Source organism: Papio anubis, chromosome 19, assembly GCF_008728515.1.
Source record: "Papio anubis isolate 15944 chromosome 19, Panubis1.0, whole genome shotgun sequence".
In the NCBI taxonomy this organism is placed as follows: domain Eukaryota; kingdom Metazoa; phylum Chordata; class Mammalia; order Primates; family Cercopithecidae; genus Papio; species Papio anubis.
The window spans coordinates 45,144,969-45,164,742 of record NC_044994.1 but is presented as its reverse complement, the minus strand read 5'-3'; the positions used below and the strand labels follow the sequence as shown (position 1 = coordinate 45,164,742).

Genomic DNA, 19,774 nt, shown 5'->3' with positions numbered 1-19,774 from the left:
CTCCCAAGTAGCTGGGATTACAGGCATGTGCCACCATGCCCAATTAATTCTGTATTTTTAGTAGAGACGGAGTTTCGCCACGTTAGCCAGGCTGGTCTCAAACTCCTGACTCAGGTGATCTGCCCACCTCGTCCTCCCAAAGAGCTGGGATTACAGGCATGAGCCATCGCACCCAGCCCTAACACATTGACTCTTAACACATTTTTGCTAGACTATTCACTGAATAGTATACTTGCAGCAATAATATCTTATTTAGAAAGGAGACTTCTTAGCCATCATGCTGCCCTCCCCCTCAAAAATTAAAACAAACAACAATAAAACTCTGTCCCCAGATCTAATGAGAGATTAATAGACAATACACATCATATAAATCAGCTAAACTGAATTAACTTGCCATTACCGCTGCTTATACAATATGGCCCCATATTTTTAATGTAATATGTGCAAAGTGTCATGTGTGCAGGAAGCCATCCTCTATTTGTGCATGTGTGTGTGCATGTTCTATAGAGAGAGACAGAAAATAAATAATTGCATAAATAGATAGGACTGTGTGTATGGCGTTATGTTACTTATGTACCATTATTGATAGAACCTCCTATAATGATTTTTTAAAATGCCATTGATCTCCTTGATTTTTATCTTGATCTTTATCTAGAGGAAACCATGTATATATTTCACATTTGAAAATGCGTACATTTCAAATAATTTTCCCTAGCATTTTTTGGAGAGAAAAACAAGTCATTAACTCAATTTAATTTAGCAGACTATGTTCATTTTATTTCCTAAGTCACTAATTTCTAAAGAGGGAATAGGTAACTATATGTAAAAGACTATGTTGAAACTTCATTAGGCTTATGTAAATATCCAACAACTACAGACACTGGCTCAAATAGGTCATTGTCTGTACTTCAGTGAGAAGCAGATTGTTATGGTTGCCAAGAGTAACTCTCAGCCACAAGCCTGTGGACAGGCTAAAGCTGAACAGCTGGGTAATGCAGGCCCACAATGTACTTCAAAATATATGGTGACCATTTATTGTCGAAACTTAAACAGAGAGGGCTATGTTCTTCCCACCATGGTCAGCCTCATTGCTTAATTTATATTTATAGCTGGTCTCTCTACCATCTGTGTACACGGCCTGTGCTGCATCTCTGAGGAATTGGAGTGGCATTCTTTGAAGACCTGATTAAATAGCCAGGAAAAAGCAATCCATCATATGTAAGAGGGAAATGTAAGACAGTCTCAACGGTGTCCTATCACACTTTCAGATTTTTATCTTCATTTTCTTTTACTTTCTTTTGAATCCAATGCCAAATACAATAAACAACGACCAAGAGTGTAGAAGCCACTGACAACACTCTACCATCTAGATGGAAAATAAATGAATTATCGAGATTTTCCTGGGCTCTAGTGAGGAGTTAAATGCCATTTCTGCTGAAGGGAGCCTTGACACTTTATGGTCACATAGACCTAAACAAATCAGGCCCAAGTGGAATGCAAGATACCATGAATTAGAGGCCTCCTGTAGAGTTCCTGTTATAAGTGAAATTGAACATCTATAAAAGGTTGATTGAATAAGCTGAACTATTGGAAATTAGAAGGAAATAGCTTTCTATTTTTCTGCTGTAATCCATCTTCAAACACACACTGTCAGCTCTGTCCTCCCAACCCTGATTGTAACTTGGGTCCATCCTCTGGTCCTGGGGTGAGGTAAGTATTTAAAAAGCCTTATTGGCGGGCGTGGCGGCTCATGCCTGTAATCCCAGCACTTTGGGAGGCCAAGGCAGGTGGACCACCTGAGGTCAGGAGTTCAAGACTAGCCTGGCTAACCTGGTGATACGCTGTCTCTATTGAAAAAAAAAAAAAAATAGCTGGGCTTGATGGTGGGAACCTGTAATCCCAGCTACCCGGGAGGCTGAGAGAGGAGAATCACTTGAACCTGAGAGGCCAAGGTTGCAGTGAGCTGGTATTGTGCCATTGCACTCCAGCCTGGGCCACAGAGTGAGACTCTGCCTAAATAAATAAATAAATAAATAAATAAATAAATAAATAATAAATAAATAAATTTTTTTAAAAAGCTTTATCTTCAGGTATTCGAAAACAAAACAAACAGAACCCCCCACCCCACAACACACAAACACCTCAGTGAGATCTAAATCAAAACATTCACCTAATAGTTTAAAATTTCTTTCCATCTCTCCAAGCAGGCATAGATTGTAAATAGGGAAGGCGGCAGTAGGACTGCCTATCATCTGTGTTTCAGTCTCTCAGTTCGCTTCTGCCTTCTATGTAGGGCTTCCTCAGGGTCAGAGAGGGGAGGATGAATTTGGAATAAAGAGACAAAGACTGCTTTTCTCAGCTTGCCCTTTCAAAAGTCCACACTCATGGAAGGTTTCTGCATGCTTCTTTCTTTTGTGGAGCAGTTCTGTGAGTTCTTAAGAAAATTCCCACCTTAGAAATGCAGTCACTGGACCCCTGCTGGAGTTGGCAAAGCACTCTCTGGCTGACCTGCACCACCCTCCAGGCTCAGCTCCATCCAGGCAGCATCACTCTAGTATCTTGGTTGGGACAGCCTCAGCAGACAGGACCTCTTGGGCAAAGTCCTTTCAAGAAACCTGCAGCCTTGCCTTCTTCAAGTAGAACTGACACCCTTGTTCTTCTCAAGGGTGGAAATAGAGCTCCTTCCCAATGTTGTCCTCTCCTTTCTCTTCCCTGCATTGTGGACAGCTCCAAGTGGTTTCCAGCCAGTGTGGAGGCTAAAGCAACTCCATCTTGGAAGCTAATCCACCATGTTTGTTGGCTTCTGATTAACCCTTCTTCTGGGAAGCCTATAAGATTTCCTGTTTATCTATCGTTCCTTGTGTAACAGCAGGTACTTACCATAAATCCTGCCATTAGGTCAGAAAACTTTGGTGTAACTGTACTTCCATCATCTCACACTTCCCTTCTAAGCCACCTCTCCCCTATGGTATATAAGCCCTGGGTCTGGGGGCTAGTGGCATGGGGATCCACCACGTTGTCTCAGCACTGCCAGAGACACAAATATGGCTCCTGTTCATAAGTCTTATTAAATATTTCTAAGAAACTGAATTTGTCAGCCTTTTTCTTTGGTCTCTCAGCTTCCTCAGACATTGGGGGCAGGTTTGTATAGACCATGAAACAGCAGAATAAAGTTGCCCATTTCCCATTTTTGCAATTAGCCCCCAGCAACACACACACACACTCTGTCTAAAAGGTTTTCTTGGAGTCTGTATAACTTGGCTTGTACAGGAGAGAAAATACCATGACAACCTCTCATCCTATGAATTCTAGCACTTCGAAGAATGCTCCCTCCCTGTGAGTAGTTGCAGGGATGCTCACTGGGCTTCTTTGGTCAGTGCCAAGTGATAAGAGGATACATCTTACACCTCCTTTAGAAATATGAAATCACATATATCACACTGTCCTCAGCTTTGTGGCCTTAGCTGAAAAATCAAACTTATCTACAATTCTCTTGTTCTGTGACTTGTGTAGCAGCCAGTATCAGCTTAAAGGCATCCATACTTTTGTTACTAACGATATGGTACAGTTTTTAAAGTGTGACTCACATTAGAGACCCTGATTTTAAAGGTTCCTTTTCTCCTACTCATCCATTACTAGTTCAGCAGAAAATAATATACTTAGTCACACAAATGAAGCTACACTGACATGTAAGCACATCAGATGGAGGGAAAAGAAGTCCATCAGAGAAACTCATATCTCGAGCAAGAGTTAATTGCCCCCTTTTAATTCCTACATAGTTCCTTTGGCTTCTTTACTCATTTGGCATTGTTGCTCTATAGTTCTTTTATTTTTATTTCAATCAAGGGAAAAGGAGAAAGTCATCCTTGTGAGCATTGCTATGAATCTTCAGATAACTGGCTGGGGTGCATAAAATATAAAGACTTCATAGGCATATTTTAAATGATAAAAGCCAAAGAAAGACTATGTCTTATATGTTTTTCCTACTTTCTATTAAACTTACTTCAGGAAAAGATTAACACAAAAGTGAGCCATGTCAAAAGGAAGGAAATTGGTCCAAAAGAGTTGAAATATATGTAACATGACAGATAATTTTCATGGGAGATATTAATATTTGAAAGTATTTGGATGTGCATAAACAACTGTCTTGTCCCTGTTTTAACCTTCTTTAGTGTTAATCATTTCAGAGCAGCAGGATGGTTCTTTTGCTTTTATTTTTGTCTCTCCTCCCAAGAAATTGTGTTGTTTTAGAGCTGTTACATAATGGGTCTAATATCAGTTTATTCTAGTTTTTGTTTTGTTTTGTTTTTGGAGACAGAGTCTTGCTCTGTTGCCCAGGTTGTAGTGCAGTAGTGTGATCATAGCTCACTACAGCTTCAACACCCTGGGCTCAAACGATTGTCCTGCTTCAGCCTCCCAAGTAGCTGGGCTACAGGTGGCTGCCACCATGCCCAGCTAGTTTTTATTTATTTATTTATTTTTAATTTTCAGTACAGACAAAGTCTTGCCATGTTGTCCATATTGGTCTCAAATTCCTGGTCCCAAAGAGCTGGAATTATAGGCATGAGCCACTGTGCCCAGAATTATTCTAGAATTCTATAATTCAGCACTATATTAAACTTCCAAAGGACTATAAAACAAAATGACACTTTTTATAATTATAATTAAAAAGTGTAATTTTTCAAGATCTACCTGATATGGTCTGAATCTGTGTCCCCACCGAAATCTCATGTCAAATTGTAATCCCCAGTGTTGGAGGTGGGGCCTGATGAGGGGGTAATTAGATCACAGGGGCAGATTTTCCTGCTGGTACTGTTCTCCTGATAGTGACTGAGTTCTCATGAGATCTGGTTGCTTAAAAGTATGTAGCACTTCCCCCACACACACCTTTCTCCTGCACCAGCCACATAAGATGCGCTTGCTTCCCCTTCACCTTCTGCCTTGATCTAAAGTTTCCTGAGGCCTCCCCAGAAGCCCAGCAGATGGCCAGCATCATGCTTCCTATACAGCCTGCAGAATCATGAGCCAATTAAACCTCTTCTCTTTATAAATTACCCAGTATCAGATATTTCTCTACAGCAGTACGAGAACAGACTAATACACTAATTAAAAGAAGATAAGAGAAAGAGGGCCTTACTTTCAAGTGGTTTTATCTATTTTTCTGCCAACTTCCATTGATTCAAGATTATATAATAATCATTGATTCAAGATTACATATAAGAAAATATGTATAGCCCTTATGTATATGTATTTATAGATGTGTGTATGTATATATTCACATATATAACTAAAATATACACATAACATATATGCAAGGTATATATTATATCTTTTATATTTAAATGGAATGCTGGGAAGAAAGGCAGACCATAAAAGAGGGAGAAGGTAATGATTTAGTGGTTATTGCCTTGAAAACCAGAGGCCCTATTATTCATGATGACTGTATCTCATTGGAGATTTTATATACACATATACATATGCACATGATTTTCTAGAAGGAATATGTCATCAATACACAATTATACACCTCAATTAATTAAATAATTTCATATTGCCATATTGCCTTTGAGGGGTAGGGAAAACAATATGGATTTTATAAACAGACTATGCATAATTTTCATTCCAGGTACCAAAGCAAAGTTCCCATCGTCTTACCAGGCTTAGGAACAATGAGCTGTGCACTGGTCTGGGCATTTCCAGCCTCATTTTCAGCCACACATTGATAAAAGCCTTCGTCTGACTTCACCACCCCAAGTATCCGTAAGTTGCTTCCTCCCTAGGGAAAAGAAAAAGCAGGTGAAATATTTTAGAAAGCAAAAAACTCAAGGTGACAAAATGACCTTAGATGAGACCAAAGTTTAATAAAACACCACAGAAGAAACAAGAGGAGAGGCCCTGAGGTGTCTCAGCTTTGCAGACATGCCCTATGCCACCTGGGTAACGTCACACATTCCCAATTTTCTTTTCTGAATTCACAGGCATCAGTTTAACCAAGAGCTACATTAAAAAAATATGCTGACAAAAATACGCATCATCCTCAATACCTAAATGAGCAGTCAACAGACAAGTCTTTTTTAGGTATAGAAGAAACAAAGATTAGCATGAAAAAGAAATCTCACTTTTTTATTTGTTATTGAAGGAAGTTCAGGTTTAGTAGCTGCTGAGGGAAAAAAAAGAAGGCTATAAATAGAGAACAAATCAAAGTTGGATATTTTCTGGAAGTGTTTGCCCAGAAAAATGTCTAAAAATTCTTTAAAAATTGTAATGGCTTTGACATATACCCTTTTGGGGTTTGGAGAGGGGAATATGGTGGATATTTTATACCCATGTGGTTCTTGTTGTATGGCTGAAATGTTTCACCTTTATAGATTAAATACAGCGACATTAACTCCTTTTATTTAGAAATTGAGCCATCATATTTTTCAAGGATGGATGATAAAATGATCCAGAGATAGCATTTAATTATACTAACTCAGTTTATCTTCAATATTAGTGTAAGAATTAGTTAAGTAAGTGAAACGTGTTAAATTAGCTCCCCTGAAGTCATTAAGAGATAAATATTACCTCATGGGGAATTCTTAATTGTTTTTAGTGTCTTGTAGTCAATTCCTAGCTGATGTAAAATTCTTTGATAAAGCTGGCTAACTTCTAATTAAGAATTTTCATATAACTTACTTTGTGTGCTCAGTGTTATGTGTGTGACAGACAATGGCTTTCAAATTTCTGGAGCTGTTGAGGAAATAATTTTAAGCACAATGTAATGCAAATAGAGCAATACCTTACATTTTCTTTCACCTATAAAAGAAGAATTTAAATAGGTTGACTGTAATGAGTCATGCTGGGAGAAAGATTATATTCAAAATGTAGAAAAAAATAAATGTTGCCTTTTACAATGTGTTCTTAAGGGCACTGAAAAATGTCCTTTAAGTGTAAGTAGCATATCTCTCAGGCATATGCAACACTTTTTAAGGTGCCCATTGGCAGATCATTTTTAATTCAGCAGTAGTGGAAATAGCATCGCCTTTAAAGGAAATAATGGATCACTCTGGTATTTAAAAGTTAAAATTTTATCTTTCTTACTCTATTTCTAACCAATTAAACAAATGCAACTAAAAGTAAAAAATAATAAGTGGTGATAAAAGTGATAAAATGTCCTTTATGGATTTATTCCTTAAGAACCTTTATAATAGGCCAACATGCATGCACACAGATACTATGAAAGTTTCTGAAAGTCGACTGATTGTGGAAGAGGCACTTTGCAACAAAGTCCATTGCAATATGATGGAGAAAGCTTGTGTCTGGACTCATAGGATGACTATGCTCTAATCTCATTCTGCCCGGGAGATCTGGCTTAGATTACAGCTCTTTGAAAGTGTCATGTCTGCATCTCAAACTCTTTGAAAGTGTCATGTCTGCATCTCAAACATAAGTAGACCTAAAACCCTCTTCTTTAGCTGCAAGTTCTTTTATTTTTTATATTTAATTAATTAACTAATTAATTAATTAATTTTTTTGAGACGGAGTCTCACTCTGTCGCCCAGGCTGGAGTGCAGTGGCGAGATCTCGGCTCACTGCAAGCTCTGCCTCCTGGGTTCACGCCATTCTCCTGCCTCAGTCTCCCAAGTAGGTGGGTCTACAGGCGCCTGCCACCACGCCCGGCTAATTTTTTTTTGTATTTTTAGTAGAGACAGGGTTTCACCGTGTTAGCCAGGATGGTCTCCATCTCCTGACCTCATCATCCGCTCGCCTCAGCCTCCCAAAGTGCTGGGAAGCTTCAATTTCTTTGCTATTTGAAAAGAACTTTTTATCATTCTCATATATTCATATACCTAGTCAGAACCTCCAGTGCTAACCTATACCTATAAGTGAGTTTTCATAGAGCGTTTGAAAATGAGACAAGCATTCAGCCAGTAACAGCAAAATCTACAATAATGGAAGTTATTGAGCACTCACTGTGTACCAGGGCAACAACTCAGTGAATACAGTACCACTATCCATATTATCTCCCACAATAGGGATAGAAAATGAACTCAACCTTATAGGAAACTATAAAAGTTATTCATCTTAGCTTCAATTCATTCCAGTATTCAAAATTACAAAGCAATGTGTACTGTGGTTCTTCACCGCCTCTCTATCACTGCAGCCACCAATGCCACCAGCACCCACTGTCCTTATCACCACATCACCACTGCCCTTCTCAACTGTTCATGTAGGATAAGCTGGTCCTATGAGGCAGGGTAGGAAGACAAAAGCTGTCTGTCTTACCAAGTGAAGACTTTCATAATCATAAGTAACATATCTTATAAAACTGTATTAAAATGGGTAAAAGTCAAAGAAGTAAGGGATTCTTGGCTTAAATCTAGAACTAGATTCTAAACTCTCTTTGATAAACCAGCAGTGAAACTGTGAAGCTACTCGGAAATTCTTAGGCTCTCTGTATTTCGTTTATTTTTGTTTGTTTGTATGTTTTAAAGTCTTGTCTGTAAAACCAGGGGGCTGAACTCTCTGATCACTCTTTTTCAGTTCAAAAATTCTTATGTCTAGAAAATAATTTGCTTTATTTGAATAATTTTCTTACATCACAAAATATCTCCAACAGGAACCATTTTTTTTTTCAGGAAATAAAAACAAGTGAAAAAAAATAGAAAACAATGAATGGGATTAAAAAACAAATATGAAACAAAATAATTACCACTATCTGAAAATAATCACTAGGAATGACCACATCTCCATTCTTCATCCAATTCACAGTGGGCACAGGCTTTCCAGAGACTGTACATTCAAACTCAATATCCATGCTTTCATAGGCATAGAGGTTGGAAGGATGATTTAAAAACCATGGCGGAACTGCAAAGACAGAAAAAAAAAAGTGAGTGGGTGGGGATGTGAACTTGCATGCTGCTGAGGTCTTCGCTGAGTTTAAAACACTGCTCTGGGATAGAAAATATTTGTAATTCAAATAATTCCCTAAGCCCTTAGCTTATTATACAGGAACTATTATAAAACAAGTCTTTTGTTCCCCCAAATGCCACAAGGAAAGAAAAAAGGAAACACTATTTGAGAAAAAAAAAAAAAACATACATAATAAACATTCTGAACACCCATGTGTTTTGTATCCAATTGACTTACATGCTGAAAAGTACATAAGTCTCTGGAAACTATTCTGATGAAGTAAAGAAAGGGAAGTTGGTAGAACTGAGACAACCCAGAGTATAAGATGAGAAAGCTCAGTTGTCCTGTAATTCTAGTTTCATTAGGATTGAGTTAATGTGATGGACTCATTTTCTGTTGAAACTGGCTATAGTAATAGGGAACTACACAAAGCCTATATCACCTTTACTGTGGCCACATTCTTATTGTCTTAGCAATTACCTATTGTAGTGTATTAACTATACTGTATTATTCTTTTCTCAGCATGGTATGTGATATACTAATTTAATTTCATTTCTTAATTATCATAACACTAGTTATTCTATGATGGAAATTTGCAATTGAATGAAAATTACAAATAACACATCTTTACTAATGAATCACTAAATCTTAGTCCCTCAAAACCTTGCCTAGGAGAAAGAAATTTTGAAAAGTAATGTTTATTCTCTTCCATGGGGAAACTTAGAGCGACCTCAGATTTAAATATTCATATTGACTGAGAAGCCAGATTAAATTCACAGTGAAGTAGCACCCATGATCTTGTTTCACATAGAAAATGGATACGTATTTTTAGTAGCCATTATCAAAGGTAGACTCATATACAAACGTGTATGAGTTCTAATCTCATGTCATTTTTGTCATGCTCAATGAGTGATGAGTGATAATTTTTTGCTTAAGTAGCTGTTGTATTTTGCTCTTTCTAACAGCCATCAGCAAACTTTCTCCTGACACCAAAGTTAACGTTCAATCTTTGATGGTCATTGCCTTCCAGAAAAATAAAAGAGCTGGTAAAAACTCCCAGGATTTAAGTCCTGATTTTTCCTACTAAATGATCTCTCTCTCCTTATTTCCCTGATTAGTAACTAAATAATATTTGGACCTCTAGCACTAAACAACTTGGCTAAAATTATTTATTAATTATTGATGATATTTTTAGTATAAGGCTTTTTTGATTCCTTAGCCAAATTCACTGACAATAAACCAAAATATATCAGAAATAATACTTGAATACCTCTGAGCAGATATATTAGTTGAATATATGGAACAGTTCATTCTGCTATCTGTTTTTCCAAAGACTTTGGTCAAGGGTTCATTTACTACCCAATGCCCAACATTTACTGAGAGCTGACAATGCACAATTTATTAGCCTAAGCCCTTTATATTGATTATTCTCACTCCCACTACCTGAAGCAGGTTCTATTAGTTCCATTTTACTAATGGAGAGATTGAAGTACAAGGTGTTTAAATAAGTTTCCCAAAATTATACATCTTGTAAATTGTGAAGGCAGACAGTCTGATTCCCTGCTTATGTACTAAACTGATTGGCTATAATTGTCTCTTTTGCCACTTGAAAATTCTGGTAGAAGGATAATGCAATAGTATTTCTAAAGTATCAGAGATAATTGTGATAAGCAATTAGAGTCATTAAATAAAAACACGTTTCTAACCCTCCTCCCCCTTTAAGTTCTTCTTTCCTGGTGCGATAAAATCTACCTGTATCTATCCATCCTTAGTGTTTCTGAAATCATTATGCCTACATTAGAGTTTTTCAAAATTTGGGTCACATCCATTAGAACTTGAAATTAATTGACTGGGTTGAGACTAAAATTTAAATATATACATTTATGTATATGTATACACAGAGAGAGAGAGAGAGAGAGTAGGATAGAAAGGATTAGGACTATAGAGGGAGAATAGAAAGGGAGAGAAGAGAACACCAAATTTATATTGAAGAAAAAAAAGAGAAGTTTCAAGAGCCCAAATAATGGAGCCAGATTGGGCTGGGTTTAAATCTCAAGTCCTTCTCTAACTACAAGTGCCTGTTACTATCCTCATCTATAACTTGAAGAATTCAGAATAATAACAGTTAATGTTTGTAAATAACAGTGCATAATTGCATGATAAATAAATAAATGCAAAAATATATTAGAGTACATCACTGGTAGCAAACATAATTATTGCATATAAGTATATATAAATACATAAATATATATGGTATGTCTGTTTATGTGTGTGTGTGTGTGTGTAGCCTCTTGCTTTTTTTTCAATTTTATTATTTCCTGATTCTCCAATTAGAGTAGTTTTCTATAATCTCAATGTCAAAAATAGTGTGCTTTACATAATAGAATTTCTCAAAGAACAAATGATTGAGTTTAAGTGATTGCTGTTTTCTAATAGTTTCATGCAGATCCACTGTTTCTCCAACTTCGGTTTGTAGGACTCATTTTCCTGTTTATTTTCTCTCAATGGAACTAAACAAAGCAAAGTTGATCACATAGTGAATCCCTAAAACCTTCTCTTATATTAATAAAATAGAGTGATTTCTGATAAACCAAGGGGAAAATAATCTGATTTAACCGTATAATTGTAGTTGTAATACTGTTAAGTGCCACAGGGATGCCTCAACAATTATTTCCTGTTTACAAATGTGTATATGAGTTCTAATCTGAGTTTTGTAATTTTCTGATATTTCTTAGGTTTCCAGCATTACACTGGACGCCTTGTCTTCTCTGGCTATCTTGATATCTTTATTTCTATTCAGATTCTCTAAAATTTCACAGTATATCAGACAGCACTCAAGGGAAAAAATAACTTTTCTCACTTAAATGGGGAGTTGAAGTATCAAATAGCAATATTGTGAATCAGAAATGATTCTAAGTCACTGATAGACATTTGGGTTGATTCCAGGTCTTTGCTATTGTGAATAGTGCAGCAATAAACATGCATGTACATGTGTCTTTATAGCAGAATGATTTTTAATACTTTGGGTATATACCCAGCAATGGGATGGCTGGGTCACATGGTACTTCTAGTTCTAGATCCTTGAGGAATCATCATACTGTTTTCCATAATGGTTGAACTAGTTTACAATCCCACCAACAGTGTCAAAGTGTTCCTATTTCTCCACATCCTCTCCAGCACCTGTTGTTTCCAGACTGGCAAACTGGATAAAGAGTCAAGACCCATCAGTTTGCTGTATTCAGGAGACCCATCTCACATGCAGAGACATACATAGGCTCAAAATAAAGGGATGGAGGAAGATCTACCAAGCAAATGGAGAACAAAACAAAGCAGAGGTTGCAATACTAGTCTCTGATAAAACAGACTTTAAACCATCAAAGATCAAAGGAGACAAAGAAGGCCATTACATAATGGTAAAGGGATCCATTCAACAGGAAGAGCTAACTCTCCTAAATATATATGCACCCAATACAGGAGCACCCAGATTCACAAAGCAAGTCCTTAGAGACTTACACAGAGACTTAGACTCCCATACAATAATAATGGGAGAATTCAACACTCCACTGTCAACATTAGACAGATCAACGAGACAGAAAGTTAACAAGGATATCCAGGAATTGAACTCAGCTCTGCAGCAAGCAGACCTAATAGACATCTACAGAACTCTCCACCCCAAATCAACAGAATATACATTCTTCTCAGCACCACATCGCACTTATTCCAAAATTGACCACATAATTGGAAGTAAAGCACTCCTCAGCAAATGTACAAGAACAGAAATTATAACAAACTGTCTCTCAGACCACAGTGCAATCAAACTAGAACTCAGGACTAAGAAACTCAATCAAAACTGCTCAACTACATGGAAACTGAATAACCTGCTCCTGAATGACTACTGGGTACACAACGAAATGAAGGCAGAAATAAAGATGTTCTTTGAAACCAATGAGAACAAAGATACAACATACCAGAATCTCTGAGACACATTTAAAGCAGAGTGTAGAGGGAAATTTATAGCACTAAATGCCCACAAGAGAAAGCTGGAAATATCTAAAATTGACACTCTAACATCACAATTAAAAGAACTAGAGAAGCAAGAGCAAACACATTCAAAAGCTAGCAGAAGGCAAGAAATAACTAAGATCGGAGCAGAACTGAAGGAGATAGAGACACAAAAAACTCTCCAAAAAATCAATGAATCCAGGAGTTGGTTTTTTGAAAAGATCAACAAAATTGACAGACCGCTAGCAAGACTAATAAAGAAGAAAAGAGAGAAGAATGAAATAGATGCAATAAAAAATGATAAAGGGGATATCACCACCGACCCCACAGAAATACAAACTACCATCAGAGAATACTATAAACACCTCTACACAAATAAACTAGAAAACCTAGAAGAAATGGATAATTTCCTGGACACTTACACTCTCCCAAGGAATGCATTTTTAAAACCATGCAGTTGGTTTAAATTAACAATAGGCAGCACAAACCACTCTGGTAACTGAACAACATGAACTGAATAAAAAAACAGATTGATGAGCAGATTTTATTACGAGAAAAATAAAAATAAGCATAATCTTTGAGTGGCTGTGATTCTTCCCTCAGAATAATGTAAAGCCAGCTAGTTTCCCTGGAGCCATGTGCCTTTGGACTTTCTTTGCTCATTTTTGTTGAAATACTGGACATAATAAGCCCATTAATCTTCTCTGGAATGAATATATCTGAAAAGACTAATCACACCAAATGTCTAGGATGAGTTTGCTGCCATATTGGGCTACCTCTATATCCAAAACAAATGGGTTATTTCAAGTGCCGTATCAAAGTAGTATAAACAGATAATTTCACTTTAAGGAGCCATTGTTTCACATGTAACCACATTCAGATTACTACGAAGAAAGCCATCTGGCATTGAATGTAGGTTTGGAGATAACATATTGGTATGGTTTAGCTCTGTGTGCCCACCCAAATCTCATCTCGAATTGTAATCCCCATGTGTTGAGAGAGGGATCTGGTGGGAGGTGACTAGATCATAGGGGTAGGTTCCCTCATGCTGTTCTCATGATAGTGAGTTCTCAGGAGAGCTGATGGTTTTAAAGTGTGGCACTTTCTCTTTCCTGCTGCTTTGTGAAGACATGTGTCTCACTTCCCCTTCACCTTCCGCCATGATTGTAAGTTTCCAAAGGCTTCCCTAGCCATGTGGAACTGAGTCAATTAAACCTATTTTCTTTATAAATTACTCAGTCTCAGGTAGTATCTTTATAGCAGTGTGAGAATGGACTAATACAAATAAGAGGAAAAATGTTATTTATAAATACAAGCTTCTATGTTAAACATACCTTAACAAAATCCTCATTCTAGGTAATAGTGTTTGTAAGAGACTTCTCAATTTTGAGATGAGAAAAGCAACCCCATAATTTCTATTCTTCCTGCACCAATTGTTGTTGCCAAAGTAACTGTATTCAGCTAACTTGATCTTTAAATGCATACTCCTTCCTTCCTCCTTTTAAAGGAAGGGGCTGTGATGATGCATCTTCTGTCCTATTCAGCGCCTCTCTCCTGGCTTTTTCTTACGTGACAAGTGACTTGAAGTCTGCTTAATGTTTCTCTCTAGTTTACTTTCTCCTACCTACGTATCTGTATTCTCTGATAGGATTGGTTGTTGAGATTTACATTTGATTCTCCATATGAGTGTCTCCCACACATACCTGACTATACTGTCTAAAAATTTAGGTTAAGTTGGTTTCTAGCCTTAAGAGAGCAGAATGTATTACACATTGGAAACAAAAGCATACTTAAATTACATTCTATTAATAATGATTGGCACTTATACTGTACTTGAAAAAATGGATTTCAAGGTATGGATTTTATTCTAAGTATTTTCTATTCCAAAAGATGTTTCAGTGTCGTCTGACAGTGATTATTTTCATGATGAGGGGAATGTGTTTGGGTGCTCTGACAACTTCTGGAATATGCTTTAACTTTTTTCCTGACACAGGTGTAAGACCAAGTGGGAATATTTAATTTTACATATGTTTTCTCAAATGAAAGTAAATACATGATTACTGAAAACTACATGACAGAAAAGCAGTTGATTCTACAGCAATTCATCCCATTGTGAAATCAATCTGGATATGAATTCACTAAGCTACTAACGCCTTAAGAACATGGATTGTCTTATTTATATTTGTGTCCCCAAAGCCAAGCATGGGACAGGTGCTTAATAAATATTTGTAGATGACCAGGCATAAGTGTAGTTCAGTCCTCACAGGCAAAACCTTTGGATTCAGTCAGCTTCTGGCTGCAGATGAGTAATCGCTTTGGAAAATCTAAGCGGGAAACAACATTTAAGATATAAGGGGATTCTTTTATTCTAAAGTTAATACGAATTGCATCTATAGAATACTAGAACAAATAGTAAGCTATTCTGCTATCATTGGCAATGACAATGTTTCAATAATCTTAGAGAAATAAAATGTTAGACCTTTGAATTTTATTTTCACACCCTAATAGTATACTTATTGTGAGCAAATTTTCTGAGAAATGCTTGCTGCCATCTAAAAATTCTGCCGTATGTGCTGTGGGAATGAAGAACATTTAGTGTCCTTCATATATGCTAGGAAACGATTCTAGATCTCTCCACACAATTTTCTTCAGTCAGACAAATATTCCCATTACCCTTCCTTAGTTCCAGTTCTTTCTGTAATCAGAGTTGCTTCTCTCTACATCCAGACTAAGCTTTCCATCTCTCTAATTGTGGAGCCTAGGATCAAACTGAGAGCACAATTTTGTGAGACTCAAACCACTGACAATAATAATAGGAGGCTTATCTTCGGGTCCTAATTCTGTATACTTACTGACATTATTGCTATGCTTTTGTTAATATAGTGGCAGGAAATAATTTATGTGCTATCGATGACCTTTGATAGATATTGGCAACTCTCCAACAATTAAGCATGCGTGTGTGTGTGTGAGCATACATATACACACATATTTATATTTATATATATCCTCATATGAGATAATTGTATGTATTATCTGATGAGAATTAAGATTTTATATAGTTGGTCCTTCATATCTGTGGGTTCTACAGTCAAGGATTCAACTGACTGCAGATGAAAAAATAACAACACAACTATAAAAAATAAAACATGCAAATGCAGTTTAACAACCATTTACACAGCATTTACACTGCATTAAGTTAAGTAATCTAGAGATGATTTAAAATATATGGGAAGATTTATGTAGGTTATATGCAAATATTACAACATTATATATAAGGAATTTGAGCATTCATAGATTATGGTATGTGCGGGAGATCCTAGAGCCTAGATCCTGTGCCCCACAAATACTAAGGGACCACTCTTCCTCTATATAAAATATATGATCACATAGAATAAAGTGCCCTGTGCACATATAGACTCACACAAATATATATCCATACATATACAATTGATAAACCTCTTTCTCTGTCCAATTTTCTATTTTAGCTGTGAACTAAATGAGACCATGTTAAGGAAAACAAGATGTAAATGTTAAATCACGTGTGTTGTTTGATGCCACAAATAAATATCCAAATTAAATGATCCATTTCCTAACAGTGCATACTGACACAAATCTGAAAGCTATTATTTTTCCTCAGTCAAATATTTTCTAGTATTCCCTGTTGGTATTTGAGAGGAAAAGATGTGGCTATTCTAAAAGTGTAGAATAAATGTTTCTGTCATGCAAGAAAACTATTTCTCTGTATTTTTAACTGCATTGAAGAAGTACACTCAAACATAATAGAAAATTTGTTTTTCACATTTCTTATTGGTAGATTTTCTATGAGGGAATTCTAGATTATAACATGTAACTGAATTTCCCTCTCTTAATTCCTAATGAAATAAAGAGTAAATCCTAGTATATACATCGACACATAAAAATCACCCACAGCAGTCAAAGAATGAAAAGAAAGCATAGCAATAGCAAATAACAACAACAAAATCAAAACAAGTGTTTCTGGAGTAGAATAGAAAAAGGAAGATTTACTTTCTTATCTACCTTAAACCTCAGAAATTGTCCTGAAATTTGGGGGAAAGCCTAAGAATTCTCACTAACACCTTTGAACATCAATCAATGCAAAATTATGAATAGCCTCAAGTTTCTCTTGTGTTTGTATGTGTGTGTTTGAGATAGAGTCTTGTTCTGTTGCCCAGGCTGGAGTGCAGTGGTGCAATCTCGGCTCACTACAACCTCCGCCTCCCAGGTCCAAGTGGTTCTCCTGCCTCAGCCTCCCGAGTAGCTGGGATTACAGATGCACACCACCATGCTCTACTAATTTTTGTATTTTTAGTGGAGACAGGGTTTCCCTGTGTTGGACACACTATTTTCTCACTTCTGACCTCAAGGGATCTTCCCATCTCAGCCTCCCAAAGTGCTGGGATTAGGCATGAGCCATCATGCCTGGCATTTCCTTTTCTGATTGAGAAGTTGCGATTACTGTTGAGGAGACACACAGGAGATGGAGGTGGCTTTAAGCAAAGGTAAGGCTTGTGGACCACCAATGAAATGAAGATCTAATTCAACCTGAGAACAGCCCCTTCTCCCACAAACAGGAGTAGGAGACAGTACTAGCCAGCAAAGCTATGTATCCTAAATGAGTTTGAATGCTGCTTCAACTAAACTCATTCCCCTACCATACTTGCTGGTTATTTAAAAATGCACAAAATGTGAAACACCTAGCCTTCAAACAGGAGTTTAAGGGATCCCAAGAACAATGGCAAATAAGTCTAGAAGTAACCTATACTACATTAGAGTAAGTAGAATGTCTGGACAGTGCCACTCCCACGTGATCAAGATAAAAGACAGGCATAATAGAGAAATATAATACACCTGACAGCAATGCAAAAGAGTGAGAGAAAAAGGGGTGTGGGGAGTGAGGAAGAGAATAGAGAGATTTAATGTAAGAAACAAAGCACTTAATCCAGAAGAAAATATAGGGTAGAGAAGGAAAGACACTTTTCAAGTTGCTTCACACAACGGATTCATTTAAAATGAAAATAAATTCAATAAAGCTAGAGGTCAAAGGCTAGAGGATAAAACAACAGAATTAAATGAAAGGGGAGTTAGTGGACCTAAGGAAATGAATCAAGGACCAAAACAACATCATTAGATAACTAATACATAAATTAGAAAGTACAAGTCTCATAATAGATGCCACCAAAAATCAAATTACCAACATATATCAGACTCGATATCATCAGAGTGAATGTAAATGAGAAAGGTGAAGGAATTAAAGTAATTAGGGCCAAGTTTGTACCAAAAAAGTAGTACAAAGAAAGATAATGTAATATTAAAATAACTGGCATTCCTGATGCCATGAGTCCACAAATGGGACAGAATATATATTCAAAGTTAAATAACAGGATACTTTTCCAGGAAAATAAATTAAAATTTTCAGATTGAAAGACTGTGTTTCTGGGAAACTCAGTACATTGATCTCAAAAGATAGAGATATATCTTATTTATAAGATGAGGAGTAAAGATATGTAAGATATAAGATATAAGAGTCAATTATTTGAACATCCAGTGAGAAAAACCAAAATCAAAACACAAGAAGTGAAAGGGAATCAGACTTCCATATGTTAATATCCAATATCAGAAGACAATGGAGCAATGTTACCAAATATTATACAGGATCTTTTATATCCAAATCCACTTTGTCAACTATGAAAAGTGATCAGGAAATATAGCACTTTCTAGAATAAATCGAACAACAAAATCCAAGCAATTAAGAGCATCAGCCACCCAAATAGTTAGACATTGTAGTAAAATAATTGTTGGTATATTTTGAATATGGTTATATATAGAAATAAAAGTAAACACAATGGAAACAATGGTTACTGAAAAAAAAATTCCATTGTTATAAACCTGAACAGGGTGAAACAAGTATTTTAGCTACTATAGATCCAAAGGTGGGAAAATGGGAGGAGGAATGAGAAGGCAAATCTGCTATGAGAGATGTTCTAATCATTCTTACCTTTTTCAGCAGGGACTTCATCAATTATGCCCTTGAATAAAAACATGAACTTTCATTTATTTATTTATGTATTTATTTATTTAGAGACAACGTCTCTCTGTTGCCCAGGCTGGAGTGCAATGGTATAATCATGGCTCAACGCAGCCTCGACCTCCCAGGCTCAAGTGATCCTCCCATGTCATGTCACTCTCCTGAGTAGTTGAGATTACAGGCGCATGTCACCATGCTTGGCTAATTTTTTAATTTTGTTTTAGAGATGGGGTCTCACTATGTTGGCCTAGTTGGGCTAAGTAATCCTGCTGCCTCAGCCACTCAAATTGCTGAAATTACAGGCATAAGCCACTATACCTGGCCTGAAATTTTTGTTTTTGTTTTTTTTTTGGAAAACTGTCTCTGGAAGTAAACATGCCAAGGTGAAAGTGTTCAATAGTTATGCAAGTACAGATATATCTCTTTTCCCTTTTGCATTAAAAAAAATTTCCAAGCCATTCCTATTCAACATGGTACTGGATGTCCTGGCCAGGGCAATCGGGTAGAAGTATAAAATAAAATGTATCCAAATAGGAGGAGAAGAAGTCAAGCTATCCCTATTTGCAAATAACATGATTCTATATTTTGAGAACACCCCATAGTCTCTGCTCAAAAGCTCCTTCATCTGATAAACAACTTCAGCAAAGTTTCAAGATACAAAATCAATCTACAAAAATAAGTAGTATTACTATATACCAATAATATCCAGGTCGAGAGTCAAATTAGGAACACAACACCATTCACAATTGCCACAAAAAGAATAAAATTCCTAGAAATACACCTAACCAGGAAAGTGAGAGATCTCTACAACAAGAATTACAAAACACTGCTGAA

General features: G+C 36.6%; 1 protein-coding gene across 5 annotated transcripts in view; it reads right to left on the bottom strand.

Annotated features, from left to right (window-relative positions):
* The window catches only part of DCC (DCC netrin 1 receptor), a 1,226,567-nt gene that overhangs the window by 485,514 nt on the left and 721,279 nt on the right, over positions 1–19,774 (bottom strand). For all 5 annotated transcript variants that reach the window (XM_017951762.3, XM_017951759.3, XM_017951760.3 and 2 more), the window contains exons 6-7: positions 8,693–8,847; positions 5,656–5,776 (exon numbers count right to left, since the gene is read on the bottom strand). In XM_017951762.3, coding sequence (XP_017807251.1) covers positions 5,656–5,776; positions 8,693–8,847 — 276 coding nt within the window. The remainder of the gene's footprint in view (positions 1–5,655; positions 5,777–8,692; positions 8,848–19,774) is intronic.